The 17,698-nt window shown below is 35.7% G+C and overlaps 2 protein-coding genes across 2 annotated transcripts; one reads left to right on the top strand and one right to left on the bottom strand.

The window, feature by feature from the left end:
* Positions 1–2,630: 2,630 nt before the first annotated feature.
* Positions 2,631–4,197, bottom strand: LOC146918338 (BURP domain-containing protein BNM2A-like). Its single transcript, XM_085719989.1, has 2 exons — positions 4,095–4,197; positions 2,631–3,584 (listed from the first exon to the last, which is right to left on the bottom strand). Exons 1-2 carry the CDS (start codon positions 4,176–4,178, stop codon positions 2,682–2,684), a joined length of 987 nt encoding a protein of 328 aa, XP_085576115.1. The 5' UTR covers positions 4,179–4,197; the 3' UTR covers positions 2,631–2,681.
* A 3,920-nt stretch (positions 4,198–8,117) lies between these two features.
* VRN5 (Fibronectin type III domain-containing protein) lies at positions 8,118–15,385 on the top strand. Its single transcript, XM_085719995.1, has 4 exons — positions 8,118–8,234; positions 11,683–12,257; positions 13,117–13,421; positions 13,833–15,385. The coding sequence occupies exons 2-4, from the start codon at positions 11,836–11,838 to the stop codon at positions 15,026–15,028; spliced, it is 1,923 nt and encodes a 640-aa protein (XP_085576121.1). The 5' UTR covers positions 8,118–8,234; positions 11,683–11,835; the 3' UTR covers positions 15,029–15,385.
* Positions 15,386–17,698: the final 2,313 nt, after the last annotated feature.

Genomic DNA, 17,698 nt, shown 5'->3' with positions numbered 1-17,698 from the left:
CTAAGGTGTTGGCTAGGCGGTTGGCTAAGGTTATGAATCCGATAATCTCCCCGAATCAATCGGCCTTTCTAAAAGGAAGGTATTTGGTGGATGGGGTGGTAGTTATTAATGAAATTGTGGATTATGCAAAGAAATTCAAGAAGGAGTGCTTGATCCTTAAAGTTGATTTTGAGAAGGCGTATGACTCCGTCGATTGGGGGTTCTTGGTATACATGATGAGGAGAGTGGGTTTAAGCCAAAAATGGATAGCTTGGATGAAGGCATGTGTGTGTGGAGGGAGTATGTCGATTCTTGTTAATGGTAGTCCAACGGTAGAAATTGATATTCATAGAGGTTTAAAGCAAGGAGACCCGTTAGCCCCCTTTCTTTTTCTTTTGGTGGCCGAAGGTTTTAGTGGTTTAATGAGGAATGCTATCCGGGTTAATTTGTTTCAAGGATTCAAGATGAAGGAAGATGGAAAAGTGTACTCTCATCTTCAATATGCCGATGACACGATTTGTATGGGGAAGGCGACGGTGGAGAATCTTTGGACTTTAAAGGCTTTGTTACGAGGTTTTGAAATGGCTTCGGGGTTGAAGGTGAATTTCTATAAAAGTTGCTTGATGGGTATTAATGTCGACCCAAATTTTATGGAGATGGCGTGCAATTTTTTGAATTGTAATCAAGGTAACTTTCCATTCCGTTATTTGGGCTTGTTGGTTGGAGGCAATTCCGGAAGAGTTTCAATGTGGGATCCACTTTTGGAGCATATTACTAAGAAGTTGAACTCTTGGGGCAATAAGTATATTAGTCTTGGAGGGAGAATCGTTCTTCTTAACTCCACTTTGAATGCTATTCCCATTTTTCACCTCTCTTTCTACAAAATGCCGGTTAAAGTGTGGAAGAAGATAGTTAGAATCCAAAGGGAGTTTCTTTGGGGTGGAGTGGAGGGAGGGAGGAAAATTAATTGGGTGAAGTGGAGTGTGGTTTGTCAACCAAAGGAACATGGGGGCCTTGGGGTGAAGGATGTGCGGTTGATGAACTTGAGTTTGCTAGCGAAGTAGAGGTGGAGGTTGGTGAATGAGGAGAATGCTCTTTGGAAGGAAGTGCTTGTGGAGAGGTATGGTGTGAAGATTTGTGCTAAGTTGGTAGGAGGGGAGGAGGTGTGCCCAATTAGCGCTTCAAAGTGGTGGAGGGATTTGGCCAACATTGATAAAAGAGGGGAGGAGGGGTGGTTTAATGATGAGATAGAGAGGCAAGTGGGGGATGGGGTTAACACAAGTTTTTGGAAAGAAACATGGAGAGGGGTTACTCCTTTCAAATCTAAATACAATAGACTTTTTTCTATTTCTAACCAACAAGAGGCAACGGTGGCGGAGATGAGGGAGGTTGGTGAAGACGGAGGTAGGTGGGGTTTTAGTTGGAGAAGGCGATTGTTTGTGTGGGAAGAAAATCTTCTTCTTGATCTTTTGGCCGATTTGGAGGGTTTTGAGGGGACGAATGACGAAGACAAGTGGAGTTGGAATTTGGGGGAGGCGGAGGTTTATACGGTCAAATCCATGTATGATAAGTTGGAAGAGGGAGGGAGGTTGGAGGGTAACCACTCGGAGGCGGAGAAGTTTGTTTTTAGTAATATTTGGAATGCCAGAATTCCTTCTAAAGTCTCCGCTTTTGTTTGGAAGGCGCTTTTGGATCGAATCCCCTCTAGAAGGAATTTGGAGTTACGCAATTGTTTGCCTTCGGATGTTGGTTCTAATTGCGTTTGGTGCGGGTTGGAGGCCGAAACAACTAATCATATTTTCCTCCATTGTGACTTGGTGAGGAATGTATGGAAGAAGTTAATGGTTTGGTTAGACCTTGACTTTCTAATGCCCCCAAATTTGTTTATTCATTGGGAGTGTTGGAGCGGTGGGATGATGACTACAAAGATTCGAAACGGCTTGAGAATGATTTGGCAAGCGGCGGTTTGGGTGGTTTGGAGTGCGCGAAACAATTGTATTTTCAACAATGTGGTGACTAGGTGGGAGGAGGTTGTGGATGAGATAAAGGTTTTGTCTTGGAGGTGGTTGTTGAGTCGATCTAAGGTTCCGGCTTGTTTGTATTATGAGTGGGAATGGAATCCTCAGGATTGTTTGATGCGCAAGTAGGGTCTGTGTGCAGGTAGAGGCTGCTGTCGAGACTTCCTGCAGGTTGGCAGCTGCTGTCTTCATTTTCTGCTATGTTTGGTGCGGCTGCAGTCTGCTGTTTCTTCTTTTTTGCAGCTGTTTTTTCCTGCTGTGCGGTGGTGGCAGCAGGTCGGTTGTGTTTATTCTAGCTGGTGCGGTTGTGGCAGCAGTTCGGTTTGTGTTTGGTGGCTGTTAGCTTGGTAGGTTTTGGCTGGTTTGTTGTTGTTCCGGCTGCCTTTGGTGTTGACGCAGGGGTATGCTTGTGGTCTGTCACTTGTATATGCCTGCGTCATTACTCTAGTGGTTTGTTCATTTGTGTTTAGGGTGGTTTTTTAAAGGGGTTTTTGTTCGAGCCGGTGATTGTTGGGCAACCGATTTCCCCTTCTTTGTATTTTTTTCTCCACCCGAGCTTATTAGTGCGTCTTGCACGGGCTTGTTGGTTAATAATATTTTGCCGATTAAAAAAAAAAAAAACTAATGCACATTATTTATTATTTATTATTTATTTTACATAGAGATCTAGATAGATCAACTTCTTCACATGGTGGATTTTGGAATCCACAAAAGATGGTTTACAGGAAAGAAGTGGCACGCTGAAGAATTCTTCCCAGGTTTGATTCCTAGTGTCTTGAATAACTTATGATCAGGGTTCCAACCAGATGTATCCAAATGACACATTCCAAGAGCTTCCATTTTATCTCCATTCTCATCACCAACCAAAGACACCTTGAACACTTTACTCCCAGTAGCTATGTGATGACAACCGTAAATGGCATATGGATATGGGATGGGATGGCAAGCAACCCATTTTGGAGCATTAATGTCATGTGATACTTCCAAAATGGTGTATTTCTGGAGAGGGATGGCTGTGGTTGATGGGTTGCTTGTTGTGAGAATATCATATTTGGCTTCTGAACCAATTATTGTGCCAACAAATTCAAGCATAGACTCTAAAGAGTTGACACACATCCTGGTCTCCCCTTTGACTTTGATGGCTTTCTCACACTGTTCAAGTGTTTTTCTCATAGATTTGGCTTGTGGAGAATCTTGAGGGATTGACAAGAGATGTAGAACTCTTGTGAGTTGTGAGAGTGAGAGAGGCATTGAGTTGGCCTCCTTTTTTGTAAGGAAATGAGGAATTTTTTGGACCGGAAATTGGAGGGTCATTACATTTCCAACACGAAGATCATCCAAATTGAAAAATCCTAATTTGAAAGCTTCTGTGTGATCAAGATTCGAAGATGGGTGATCTTCAAAAAATTTTGAGTTGGCTTTTTGGCCACCATAAAATACTAATGGAAAATAGGGAATATCGTTGGATTGCTTATCTTGACCACCATAATATAATAATGGAAATGGATTGGGATCGTTGGATTGCTTATCTTGACCACCATACCATATTAGAGTTGGCAAGTCTCTAGCACTGATGCCTTGGCCATTCTAAAAATGATATAAGTAAGAATATTAGGGGCCAATTAACTAGCGAAATTAATACTATATGTTTCAATTGCAAGGACTTTTAACGATGAAAAATTAGTGTAGTTGTTATATTGAAAAGGGAATTATATAAATGGAAATTACAATATAAGAATTGTAGGGAAAAAATGAAAAACAAATATGAGTAAAAAAATGTCACACATAAGTCTTAATTATATGTTGAAAAGTAAATATATTTGTACAAGGATATATAGATATTTCCTTGAATTATTTTTTTTAGGTGAGATTTCCTTGAATTTGGCATCATTGCAAAATACTCCACTCACTAGTTTGTCAAAACAAAAGTCACACATTCTATAAAAAATAAATTTTATAAAAAATTGTTCAATGTTCTTAAATATAAGTTTATTAATTTGTAAAAAAAATGTGTTGGCCATGTTTTTTTCTTGGGGAATATTAAAAGACCATGTTATACTACAAAGAATTTAATAAGACAGTTTATAATTTAATTACCGTAAAGAAGAAAAGGACTAAAGAAAGCAAGTGAAGTGTTAACGTAGGAGCCATCATTCGTCTATTTGAGGGGATCTTCACCATTGAGAATGAGTTCCACTTGAAATAACCTATAACCTTTTTATAGCTGCTATTGAGGTTTCATTCGTTTTAAAAAAACACTCACTTGTAAATTTCTTTCCTTATTTTTTGTTGTTTCTTTAATTTTGTTAGAAAATAATCGCATATCTTACTTTTGAAAGTTCTTAGGTATTTTAGACAACTTTTTTGAGTCAAAAAAGTTGTTGCAAATTTCTTTCCTAATTTTTTGCTTTTTTTAAAGATCTCTTATCTTATATACATAGGTTCTTAAGGCTTTTAAACAACTTTTTGGAGTCAAAAAAGTTATTGTAATTTTACTTCCTAATTTTGTTATTTTTTTAAGAAAATTATCGCATATCTTACTTATAAAAGTTCTTAAGTATCTTAGACAACTTTTTGGAGTCAAAAAAGTTGTTTCAAATTTATTTCCTTATTTTTTGCTGTTTCTTTCTTTTATTCTTAAAATGGTCGCATCTTATTCATCAACTTCAGTATCTTAGACAACTTTTTGGAACCAAAAAAGTTTTTGCAAATTTCTTTTCTAATTTTTTTTGCCTTTTTTAAAGATCTCTTATCTTATCTTATATACATAGGTTCTTAAGTATCTTAGACAAAGTTGTTGCAAATTTCTTTCCTTATTTTTTGCTGTTTCTTTAATATTTTAGAAAATGGTCGCATATGTTATCTTATTTATAAAAGTTCTTAAATATCTTAGACAACTTGTTGGAGCCAAAAAAGTTTTTGCAACTTTCCTTACTAATTTTTTGTTCTTATTTATAAAAGTTCATTAGTCTCTTAGACAACTTTTTGGAGCCAAAAAAGTTGTTGCAAATTCCCCTCCTAATTTTTTTGTTTTTATTTTGTTTTTTACAAAATCAAGTTAAAAGCTCAGATAATCAATTTAGTCTTTTTTAATCAATCATGTATTAGGAATTTAGATAGCTTCTCAAATGATCTATTCCAATGTCTGAAATTGAAAGCTAACATTGTTAAATCTTTTAAGGATTTAGCGTTTAGATCCATTATGCTCATACTCAACTTAATCAAATTAGTCTTTGTGTATAGTTGCGCAATGATAGACAGTTTTTTGTGGGAAAAAAATTCAATAGATATGGGGCTATTTATCTAGAGTGATAGTAGTCTAATTTCGTGCCTTATTATCATAACTCAAAAATATATTTATAAAAACGAGGAATGAAAATCTAAACAAGAGAGATAAATCTAAATAAATCTAAGAAGAGGAAAAGAAAAGGGGAACGATGAGTAGAGAGAGTAAATGAGAAGAAAATTGTGTCCTTATAATTATTTGAATGACTTTAGTTTCTTCCTACATTTGACTGTGGCATGGACAGCCGCGGAGCCGCCCCTACCGCCCATGTTCATGCCACCCCGCGAGTAACATCAACAATTTCTTATTCTTCAGCGATCCGAATTTCACCATGGCGGAAAGTCGGCAAGCAACACACTAATCCAAAAAAGAGAAGATAAATTGAGGATAAGAAGGAGTGGAAGAAATCCAAGAAAGAAAGAGGGAGGAGGCTCGGGCTTGGAGTTTCAAATTTCATTTATTTCAGCCTAGATAGCTATTCTTTTAGTTATATACTTGCATGACGAGTCTCTCTCTCTCTCTCTCTCTCTCTCTCTCTCTCTCTCTCTCTCCCCCCCTTGAAATTCATAATCTTTGCCTTACTCTTTATGCTTGTATTTTCGTTGATTATTCTTCTTATTTCTTATTGCCTTCCAATCTTTTCTATGGTTATTATCACGCTCTCTTTCTTTGGGGGGTGGTTAGGGTTTATGCATACCCACTTTTTCAATTCCTCATGGAATTTAACTCGTTGTTTTGTGCCCTTTTTTGGTTTTTAATTTTCCAACTCAATGCAAATGTAATGCTTCTTTTCTTTGTCTTCGTTTTCAAAGCATGTCAATGTATGAATCAATCATAGATAGATTGATAGAGGGAGTGTACTATGTGTTATAAAAACAAATACATATATCGTTACTGTTAATGTTTCATCAATGACATAACTTGTCAAAATGTTGTAAGAGTATATAATAAACCTTAAAAGGCTCGACAACATGAGTCAAATAACTTATGAATTATGAATTATGCTCTTCTCCCAACAAAAAACGTTCATTCTCAACTGAAATGACCAAAGTGCCACAGCGTAAGTTAACTCACGTTGAATTTTATTTTGAAGAGTTTTTTTTTCTCTATAGTTTTTCTCTCTCTTTCTTTTAGAAGAGTTTTATTTTGAAAATAATCCAGGGTAAAGATTTTTTTTTCTTTCAAGAAAGTCATAAATATCAAGCCTACAGTTAAGAACCTTTTTTATTTTGTGAGAGGAGAAACCAAGGAGAGTGCCTTAACACAAACACACACCCCTAATAATTGTCACACTCGAAAAGAAAAAAAAATGGTAACAATAAATACATTAACACTTTGAATACATTAACCATTCAATTGTTGATTAGATTTAGACTTAAACTAATAATAATTGTTACTCACTTTGATGTTCTTAAACCTTCAATCGGTTAGGGCTCTAAGCTAGGACATTAAGAAGCAGTAAATGTAAGACCTGTAATTTTTAAAATAAATAAATATTGATAATATAATATAATGTTTTTTTTTGAAGAAATAAAAATGGGATATAATAACAACGGCGATGTAATACTCCTTAGTACAAGGTGTACCAAAGGAGCCACCCCAGAATCAAACAGTCATGCACAGAATTTACATGAATGGAGGTCAGACAATACCCAAACAAAATAAGGGATCCGACCACCACCTTTGAGTACCATAAACAAAAACAGTGTTATGAGCTTTTAACCACCATAGAGAGTGGAATTTTGCCTTTTCTAAAAGCTGATCTATAGGTGTTTCAATGTTATTAAATAACTTGTTATTGCGTTCATGCCACAGAAGCCACACACAAAGCAGCCAAACCAATTAAAGAAACGACCGTCGAGCCTTTGAATAACCAGAATAATGTATAAATTGATAAAAATGATCCATGATATTTTGAGGATTTGTTCCATAGATACCTATCCAATACTTGATGTGATACCATAAAGAACTGAAAACCTCGCAGTGTAAAAATAAGTGTGATGCCGATTCAACCAATCCACAACCCGAGACACAAGTATTTGCCGTAGCCGGAAGAGAGCCACGCCTCTGCAAGTTAATTTTAGTCGGTAACCTGTCCTTCAGCAGCCTCCAGGCAAAGATGGAAACCTTCATAGGGACCTGCTTATGCCAAACCAATTCGTCCGTTGCACCAACAGTGGGGGACACCGGTGTTGTCAGAATTTTGTAAGCACCTCGCACTGTGTAACCATCATAAATGTCTGGATCCCACTACCACCTGTCTGAAACATTAGACTGAACAAAAGCATTATCAATTAAATTCCTACACTCCTCTAGACTCTCTTCTTCCCACGCCCACAGTCTTCTACGCCAACTCCACGCCTCCCCTCCCACCTACCAACGACGCCTATACATGTCAGCCACCGTGCTCATCTTATAATATAATGTTACTTTATCTACTTTAGTGACTCATGGTAAAAGTTTTAGAAATATTATCTCTGAACATGATTTTTAGTATGCTCATCAGTCAACAATTTAACCGTGTATAATATTTTAAAAACCTATTCTAAGAACATAACTAAACTTTGAAATAACTTAAAATTTAATTTTTAAAGAATAGGGGCAATAATGTCCACAAAAGTAAACATCAACAAAAACCTGAAAAACATGAAAAGAAGTAACATAAGCTGAAAACTTCACACAGCTGACTAACCAATCCCATGCAGCCAAACAATAAGAGCCTAGGAAGAAGAAAAAAACTACCACAACTTCCTCACGCGCCATCTTAAGCGCGTGTCACTTCATTCACCTATAAACACTACCAATAAACACAACCCTTTCTCTCTTTCTCTCTCAAAATCACAGAAACAACAACATAATCTAACAACAACATAAACCACCAAATTTGTCTTGTGTGTTTGTGTTGTTTAAGATTTCAGATTCATAACCTTAAAATCCTCATTCTCCTTTAGGTAACTCTTTCATTCTCATCCCTTTTTCCTTAATTTTGACGTTTTTAAGTTTTTATGTTTTTTTATGTTTTTTTTTTCTTTTTTTGTGTACCCTTTATAGATTTGTTCTGATTTTCCTCTTGCCCATGTTTTGATTTTTGTAAAAATTTGTGCTTTTTATTTGTTTAATAATTTTCCTTTATTTTGATTATTTTTTTAAAATATTAAAATTGATGTTTTTTTTGACCTATTTTTGTTGATATGTGCAATGCTTATTGAATGAGTGGTTAAATTGAGATGTGTGATCTTTTATTCTTGTTTTGTTTTGTTTTTATGTTCAGTTTTTCATTCATGGCTCTAAATTGTGGTGTTATTATTATAGGTTTTTTTTCTTCATCTGTTTTGAGTAAATAGTTATTGTTATAATGATAAATTGATAATAATAGGTTTGTTTTATTTTTCATAACTGTAATTGACTATTTGAGTCTATTTTTCATGATACATTGTGTTTTTAAATTAAATGTGCGAAACAATACAATTGTGTTGGAGACTGATTTATATTTTGATCTTAATCGTTTATTTTTAATTTAATATTAATTAATATATCCATCAATCAAATCAATTGATAACTCAATTTAGAGCTCATTTGTTGTCGGTTTCGCGTGAGGCCACTTGGTTGTAAGTTTGTTTTACAACCTAGAGGTACTCGGTTCGAGACTGGCACTGAGATAGTAACACTTTTAAAAAATAATAACTTTTAAGGGTATTTCATCGGTTGGTTACCGTTTTTAAGAGTCCTGATGGTTACCCTTAAGCATATGAAATCTGTCATTTTAGTCTCTAAACATATGAAAATCTGCCGCAAGGACTAAATTAAAGGATTATTCATCAATCAAATAATGCTATAGTTGCTAGTTTGCATTGTGATTATGCATATCTGTATTTCTTTCTTATTGTACTTTATTTATGAGTTACATTGTGAGATTGGTGTGTAAGAACCGTGGTTCCGTGATTAATATTGAAAGGCAAACAGAACTGAACAATCCATGATAAATTTTTGAAGTGTTTGATAATAGATGTTTGTTCTTGATCTTTTTGGAAATTGGAATTTGTACACAAAGCCATCTAGTGGTTATGCTGCTGTTTTGGTTAATGCTGTTTTTTCAACTTTCTTTCAGACTTCACAAAATGTTATCTTTTTTTCTTATGTTTATCTGAGATCGATCGGAGTAATGATAGTTCATGCATATCACCAACACACTCCTTTGTTCTTATTATTGTTTTTTTCATTGGTGTCATGTTAATCTACTAAAAAAAAATGAACATGATTTAAAATGCCTTCTGAAATTGGACTTCGGGAAAGATACATTTTATTTTTTGGAGAGGATTCGGAAAAGATACTTAACGTGTGATTTGTTTGTGGAAGCTGTTATTTAATGTGTTTTACTTTCTTTGGCTTTCTTGCCTGATTAAAACTAATTTTATGTATAGTTTCAATCCAATGAATTGTTGTTATATATTGCTTCTTTTGCAAGGCTTTTTTACTCTTTATATCATTATTTCACTTTATAGTCTTGTGGTTTGTTTCCTTTTAACTTTTACTTGAGTGTTTGATGATATTTGTTTCCTTTTTGTTATTCGAAATGTGAAATTTGTTTGTCTCATATTATGCAACGTATTATAATTATGATCCTAAAACGGAGTTATATTATGATATGCCTTGTAAGTATATTTGTTTTGGGATCAAATCTGATTTTTCGCTATCGTCTTGCCGCTTCATTTAACTACTTATGTGTCCAACACAAGACCAAGTGGCCACTCCAGGTGGCACCTAATCACGTCGGTGGTGCCTTGTTAGCATATGACTCCCTAAGATTTTATCTTGACCCCGGAGACTTTTTTTGGCTCAACCTAAAGTGAATGTTAGAGACCAAAAGTAGCGATTTTTTATTTTAAAGTGATGAAAAACCAATAAAAATATTTTACAGGAATCAAAGCCAAAAGTTGCTCATTTTACGGTGACTAAAATCAATAATTTTGGACTTTAGAGGAACGAACGTCCACAAAGAAATCATACTAAGTTAAAGTATACTGTTTTTCTTTTGTTATACGGAAGTGTTTTACTTTGTGAACCTTACGTGGCATATTATTAAGGAAAAACATAACTATGAATTATGTGGCATAAGATTTATTCAAATTTTCAGTAATAAATTAGGTGAGGCTATGATGATTCTCTACAAAACCAATCTGTGTTACTATTTTAATAGGATATGTTTTTTTGGTCTTTCCTATATATATTCACAATATAAACATCTATTTATTTTGTCCCTTAAAACGCAGCAAAATAAATTTTGATCTATCTGTGATGTTCTGTTTTTTTCATACACAATTATGAAATATTAATGCATTAATTAATGTGTATTTCTGTTATGCATAGAATATAATTATGTAACATATATGATATAAACTTTCCCAATTGTGTGGTTTAGAATTTATGTTGTTATTAATACAAAGAGATTGGAGTGATTGTTGAATTTAATCCTTGTTTAAATGACTTCTTTAACCATGATTCTGTTCTCTTGTTAGTTATCAAAACTGAAATTTATTTCTGGTATGAAAAGTCTAGTATCGATGAAGATCAATGAGTGATGAAAGGCACTTTCCTTAAAAATACATTGAATGGTCTACGTGTCTAAAGATTTGCGGATTTGCACCGGTGTCAGTTGATACGCGCATAATAAATTATAATTAAAGTGTTTACAGTTACTCCTATTCCTGCAAAAAGTCTAGTCTATATAAGGGTTATTCTAAACTCTATCATATATATACTGGCTTTGGATTCTCGTCCAGGAGTCGCAATATTGTTGACTATAGTGATATGTTCCTAGTGTCAACTCTGTCAAGATATCTCTTTTCTTTTTTTATGGTAGGGAAGACTTGGTGCTTCTGAGGTATTAACTTTTGCATACTAATTTTTTTTTATCGTAGTATTTCCTATGTTATGATAACTTATATAATCTGATTCTTTGTCGAAGATATGTGCAAATCAACTGGAGGAACTTGATTCCAGCTCTTTTTCTTGAACTGAAATACCTCCATACAGTTGCTGTCATTTTTGTTCTTTCCCTTAAATAATCCTTTTTGTTTCATGATTTAGCATAATATTAGTGTCAACTCGTAATTCAACATCGATATTTTAAAACATTGAAAGCTTTTTTAAGGTCGATATGGATTCAATATCTTATTTACATTGATACAATGATGAATGTTTCTGATAACAATGAGTTTGTTCTAATCAGGAGTTAATTTAAGGCCGCCACTTATGAATCAAACAGTTTAGATTTACAATACATATTCAAATCAAATCAGCTTTATGTATATTATCTGCGTGTAGTTTGCAAATGTTTCTGAATTTTCTTGTATTTTGCATATTATCTACCCTTATCAATTGCTTGTTGTTTCTTTCCAGTTCTCATGTTCAAAGCACTCTGGAAAAAATGGTCATTCAGATGATGCTTCAAACAGTGCAGTACTCCTTCATAAGTTTCTGAAGTCCGGTCGGAAAAGGAACTTCTTCGAACCTGCTTTGATAAAGACAAGCACATTTCTTCAGAAAAGCAGGATGACTGAAAAGAAAAAGGACTCGAAAAAAGTTTCCGGCCTCGGCAATCAGTGCTCAAGGAAGCAACTTCGCAAGGGGGAAAACCCTATTCGATTTGTACCACCTGCTGATCCTCCTTCTGATTACGGACATTCAAACTCCTGGATCTGTAAAAACTCTGCTTGTAGAGCAGTTCTATCCAAAGACGACACATTCTGTAGGAGGTGCTCTTGCTGTATTTGCCATCTCTTCGATGATAACAAGGATCCTAGTCTTTGGTTGGTATGCAGTGAATCTTCTCAAGGGGACTCATGTGGATTGTCTTGCCATATTGAATGTGCTCTTCATCATGAAAAAGTTGGAGTTGTTGATCATGGACAGCTGATGCAACTTGATGGTGGTTATTGTTGTGCCTCCTGCGGTAAAGTTACTGGAATACTTGGGTGAGTAATTTTCTTCACCTGCTGTGTTATGGATGTTGTATGTATGCCCTCCCTCCCCCTTATTGTTGTTTGCTGTTGGTATAGTGACGCTTTCGGTAAATTATTTCTGTGTTTCTACCATTAAGGAACGATACATGTGAGTCGTATCTAGGTTCAATACAAAATTGAATCCAGTTGATGTATGTTGTCTCAATAGCGCTGCTATAGCGGTGTTGCGTGGCAGTGTGGCCCTGCACTGGCACGCCGTAGGCCCGTGAAGCGCTCTATATTTTATTGGAAGCCTAAGGATGCCATGGTACCCCAATAAAAAAAAGTTTTTTCTTTTTCTTTTTTCAGAAATAATAATAGGATATTACTCAAATACCCTCAGTCTTATGTTTCCTTTTCACATTCTCGCCCTATCACGCCGCGTTCTCATCTCACTCTCGCGATAAACCCTAATCGCAGCTTCCCTCTTCCTCTCAGTCGCGGCGTTTCCTCTCTCTCAGTAACGTTCCTTCTCAGTCTCTAACAGGTTTGTTTGCAATTTCTTGACAGTTTGTTGACTGTTTTCATCTTTATATGATAATTTTGAATTGATCAAACTCTCAATTGATTAAGCCCTGAACTGTAGAAATAAAAAAAATTAGGGGAAACTTGTATACGTTGTAGGTGAAATTGATTGGGCTAGATCTGCCACTGGGTTTGTATTCTCCTTCCTTTCTGTTTCTGTTTGAGTTCTTCTTTCTTGGTTCGTTTTTGTTTTCGTTCTTCTCATTCATCTGTGTTCTGTGTTCTTTTCTTTCTTGTTATTCTGATTACATTTAGAACTTGATTTTTATCGGATGACATTGGTGATTCATATTTAATAAAATTACAGAAGCTGGAAGAAGCAGCTAAATATAGCGAAAGATGCTCGGCGTGTGGATGTACTATGCTATAGGATATATTTGAGCTTCAGGCTTCTGAACGGTACTTTGAGATTTAAAGAATTGCATGACATGGTACAAGAGGCAAAGGCTAAACTGGAAAAGGAAGTTGGTCCTGTTGACGGTGGTTCTTCCAAGATGGTACGTGGCATTGTCAGCAGGCTCCCTATTGCCAGTGATGTGCAGAAACTCTGTTCCCTTGCTATTGAGAAAGCTGATGAATGGTTGGCCACTGATGACAATCCAGAATCCAAAGGTTGGAACTATTTCTCTCCTTTTCTGATGTGTGTGTGTTATATAATTTGTTTTACTAACCATTAAAGGGCCTGTTTGTTATAGCTTTTTTCTTAATTTTTTTTTCTTTTGATAGTTTTAATCTGTTTGTTACAGCTTTAAAAAAAAAAAATCTAAAACCTGTTTCAAATGCAAAGCAGTTTTTAGTTGCTTCTCTCGAAAATCCTTTTTTTACAGATGATTTTAAAAAAATGTGATTTTCACTACGGTTGACAAATACAAAACAACTTGTGCTTTTGTTAAAAATATCTTAAATTAATCTCTAAATTGTTGAATGCAATTTTTTTTTTTTTTTTTTTGTAATCTGTAACAAATGAGTTCTAAATTTGATTTATCGGTTATTTTAACATGATAAGCTCCTTTTGGCTCACAGAGGGTTCACTTCCTGCTGCCTGCAAGTTTGTGTTTGAAGAGGTGACAGCTAACTCAGTTAAAATCATTTTACTTGAAATGCCAAACGTAACTTCTGAGGACATTAAGGGATTCAAACTATGGTATTACAAGACTAGGGGTGAATCACACACAGAAGAACCTGTTTGTGTGTTTCCAAAAGATCAGAGGAGGATTTTGATATCTAACCTCCAGCCTTGCACAGAATATTCTTTTCGGATTGTATCTTATACAGATGTTGGCGACCATGGTCATTCTGAGGCTAAGTGTTTCACCAAAAGCGTTGAGATATTGGTAAAGAAACCGACTTCATCAATTGACATGAATGCTAAACAGGATGATACTGAAACTGGAGGAGGCAGTGAACCGGGCTCCAAACTGGAGATCGATCCCTCAATGACTTACCCCGGATTCAAGGTTCGAGACCTTGGAAAGATTTTGCACCTTGCTTGGGCTCAAGAACAAGGCTGCCTTGAGGGGTTTTGCCGTGCCGATACAAAAAATTGCTGTGGTCAAATTGAAACGATCAAGCCTAGCCATCCGGAAGAGCGATCGGTGCATTTGGTTTCTCGTGACCTTGATCTGAATGTTGTTTCTGTGCCTGACTTGAACGAAGAACTCACTCCTCCTTTTGAGTCTTCTCGGGATGAAGACAATGGTTGCACTTTGCAGCAGGCTGTTGAGGCAGATGATGATGCAGCCTCTCATGATTTAGAGAAAAACCTAGCAAGACCACATGGTAGCGGTGGTTCCGAAACCTGGAGACCAAACGAAGAAGTTCCTGCTGTTGACTCCCGCATAGTCGTAGGTGCAAGTAGGAAAAGAGTAGCAAGCACAAACGAAGAAGCACATGATTGTGACAGCACCTTAATAAACGGTTCTCCTTTACATGCACCCGATGGTTCGTTCTCCTTAGATGAGAACTTTGAGTATTGTGTTAAAGTAATTCGTTGGCTAGAATGTCAGGGTCATATGAAGAAAGAGTTTAGGCTGAAATTGCTTACATGGTTTAGTTTGAGGGCAACGGAACAAGAGCGTAGGGTGGTTAATACTTTCATTCAGACACTGATCGATGATCCGAGTAGTTTGGCAGGTCAACTTGTCGACTCATTTTCTGATATTATATCCAACAAGAGGGCAAGAAATGGATTCAATAACAAGGTTGTGGCATTAAATTAAGAAGGGTGTGAGTGGAATCATGTTACAAAAAATTGCTATTTTGTTTTTGCCTTCATTGTATAGGCATTTTTTTATAACTCATTGTGATTCATTATTATTAGGACAAGGTGATTGTCCTGAAATCATGGCTGCAGAGGCAGTGAATCATTTTTCTTTTGGAGGGAGGGATCAATGGACTTGAAGTTTCAGGATGTAGAAGGCATTTTCCATTTATCTAATTACTGCAATTTTTTTCTTTTTCTTTTCAATTATGATATTTTATCATGGAAGATATTAATTATTTACTGTTGAACCTTATCATTTGCTTTCATTTGACAAGCAACATTATATGATTACTTTATTGTATTCATCTTGTCACATGTCATTCTCTGTATCATCTTGTTTTGTCGTTTGTGCCGTGTCACTGCTGAGCTGGCAGTTGAAGAAGCCGTGATTTATCGTTTTAATGGTGAGATTATCAACATAATCTCTTCATGTTGAATTCCAACATGAGAAGATGCAAATCTAGCTCAGCGAGTTACTTTAATGGTTGAAATATTCTACCATGTTAAAGTTTCACATTACTCTTGTTATGTGAAAATTTTACATCTATATATCTTTATAAGTTATGTGAAAATTTTACATCTATATATCTTTATAAATATTGATAGTGATTCATATATTTAAAGTTTGTATGGAGATGGATATAACTTTCAAGAAAAATTATGTGAATCTTTGAACATGTGATGGTTGCCTTGCTATACATTATATGAACTTTTAATTTGATGGTTGCCTTGCTATACATTATATGAACTTTTAATTTGATGGTTGCCTTGCTGAATCTAAATACCTACAAAGTGATACATCTGGTGAAACCTAACCTTGCAGTGTAGATTTCATGTTAATAATGCACAATTTAGTGACAATTTGGTTTTGCCTTAGTAGTATAAATAGTGAGGTGAGTGAATTTTAGTGAGTATGCAAGTTTATCAAGTGAATCATTATGCAAGTTTACTGATAAAGGAAGAAAAAGTCATATACATTCATCAAATGAATGTAATGACATGCATCAACTCCTTTGGGTACTCTATAGTCTAGAGTTTGATCCTTTATAGTGAGACTCCACCCCCACCAAGGGCAAGCATGGCAGTGATCTTGTTCACTGAACACAAACTTGGTGTTTATGGCTGCAAAATTCTTGTTTAGTACAAACTGGACGAGTTCTCACCGGAATCACCGAACACGGGTTCATTGTACATGTCCCCTACACATCCATAGACACCGGCGGCAAACGTCCTTGAGGACAGAACTAATTCCATCTCATGTGAGCCATCTAATATGCCCGCCAATTCGATGTGTTTCATTGCTACTGATGGAGTGAACAATATGTGCTAAACTTATAAGGTGGCTGTTGCACTACTTGACTTTTTGTTGCAAGAAAAGTATATACCTAGGGCAAATTGACATTGTACATATGTCCCTTATACATTATACAACAACAACCAAGCCTTATCCCATTAAGTGGGGTTGGCCATTTGACATTGTACTCGAGCTATACAACACGTTGCTTATGGGCATCGACCTAGCATTCACTATTTCGTATGTGGTCCATGTCATAAAGATTCGACAAAGTTTTATGTTGGCTGTCGAGGCTTAACACCACCCTCTCCTTTTACTCGGGTTTGGGACCGGCCTTGCCAGGTTTTGCCTTGCTATACATTATATGGATTTTTAATTTGATGGTTACCTAGCTGAATCTAAATACCTACAAAGTGATACATCTAGTGAAACCTAACCTTGCAGTGTAGATTTCATGTTAATAATGCACAATTTAGTGACAATTTGGTTTTGCCTTGGTAATATAAATAGTGAGGTGAGTAAATTTTAGTGAGTATGCAAAGTTTATTAAGTGAACCATTATGCAAGTTTACTGATAAAGGAAAAAGTCATATACATTCATCAAATGAAGGTAATGACATGCATCATCTCCTTGGGACTTAGTTTGATTATTTAGTGAGACTCCAACCCACCAAAGGCAAACATGGCAGTGATCTTTGTTCAGTGAACACAAACAACTTGGTGTTGATGGTTCAAAGGTTGCAAAAATCAGTGGATTTCATTTATACCGAAGGAGTGAACAATATGTGCTTAACTTATAAGGTGGCTGGCTGTTGCACTACTTGACATTTTGTTGCAAGAAAATTTTCTTTTCTGAAATATATCTTGGTGCAAATTAGTGATAATGTTGACTCCTGAAGTTCTCGACCATGTTGTCCACAAGCTAAGATATTTCTTAAACAAAAGACTTTGAGATACAGCTCATGGTCAAGTAGACAAAGCTGGAATGTTTCATTACTAACCAACTAAAGAAGTAAGGATAATTAAAAAAAAGGTGGCACATTCATGTTAGAACACAGCTGGTAAAAGAAAAATAAAAAAAATACAAATCGCTAACAATGGAACACGATCGTTTGTTTAGACAGTTAAGTGTGTCTACCTTTACGATTACAGAGCGGTTGTAGTTCTACGTATTATTTGAGTGAATTAAAGTTTACGGTATTACAAAGCATCTATATAATACCACAGTCTAGATTACGACAATACCCGAGAGTAGTTCTTTGGTGTTGTTGTGGTTCCAAGTTTGGAAATTCTCGTTTGTTGCTTATCAGCATGTTATGATCCATTGGTGCT

Source organism: Medicago sativa, chromosome 6, assembly GCF_051527215.1.
Source record: "Medicago sativa cultivar Bolivia chromosome 6, Bolivia_mono, whole genome shotgun sequence".
Classification (NCBI taxonomy): domain Eukaryota; kingdom Viridiplantae; phylum Streptophyta; class Magnoliopsida; order Fabales; family Fabaceae; genus Medicago; species Medicago sativa.
This window is presented reverse-complemented; position numbering and strand designations above follow the sequence as displayed.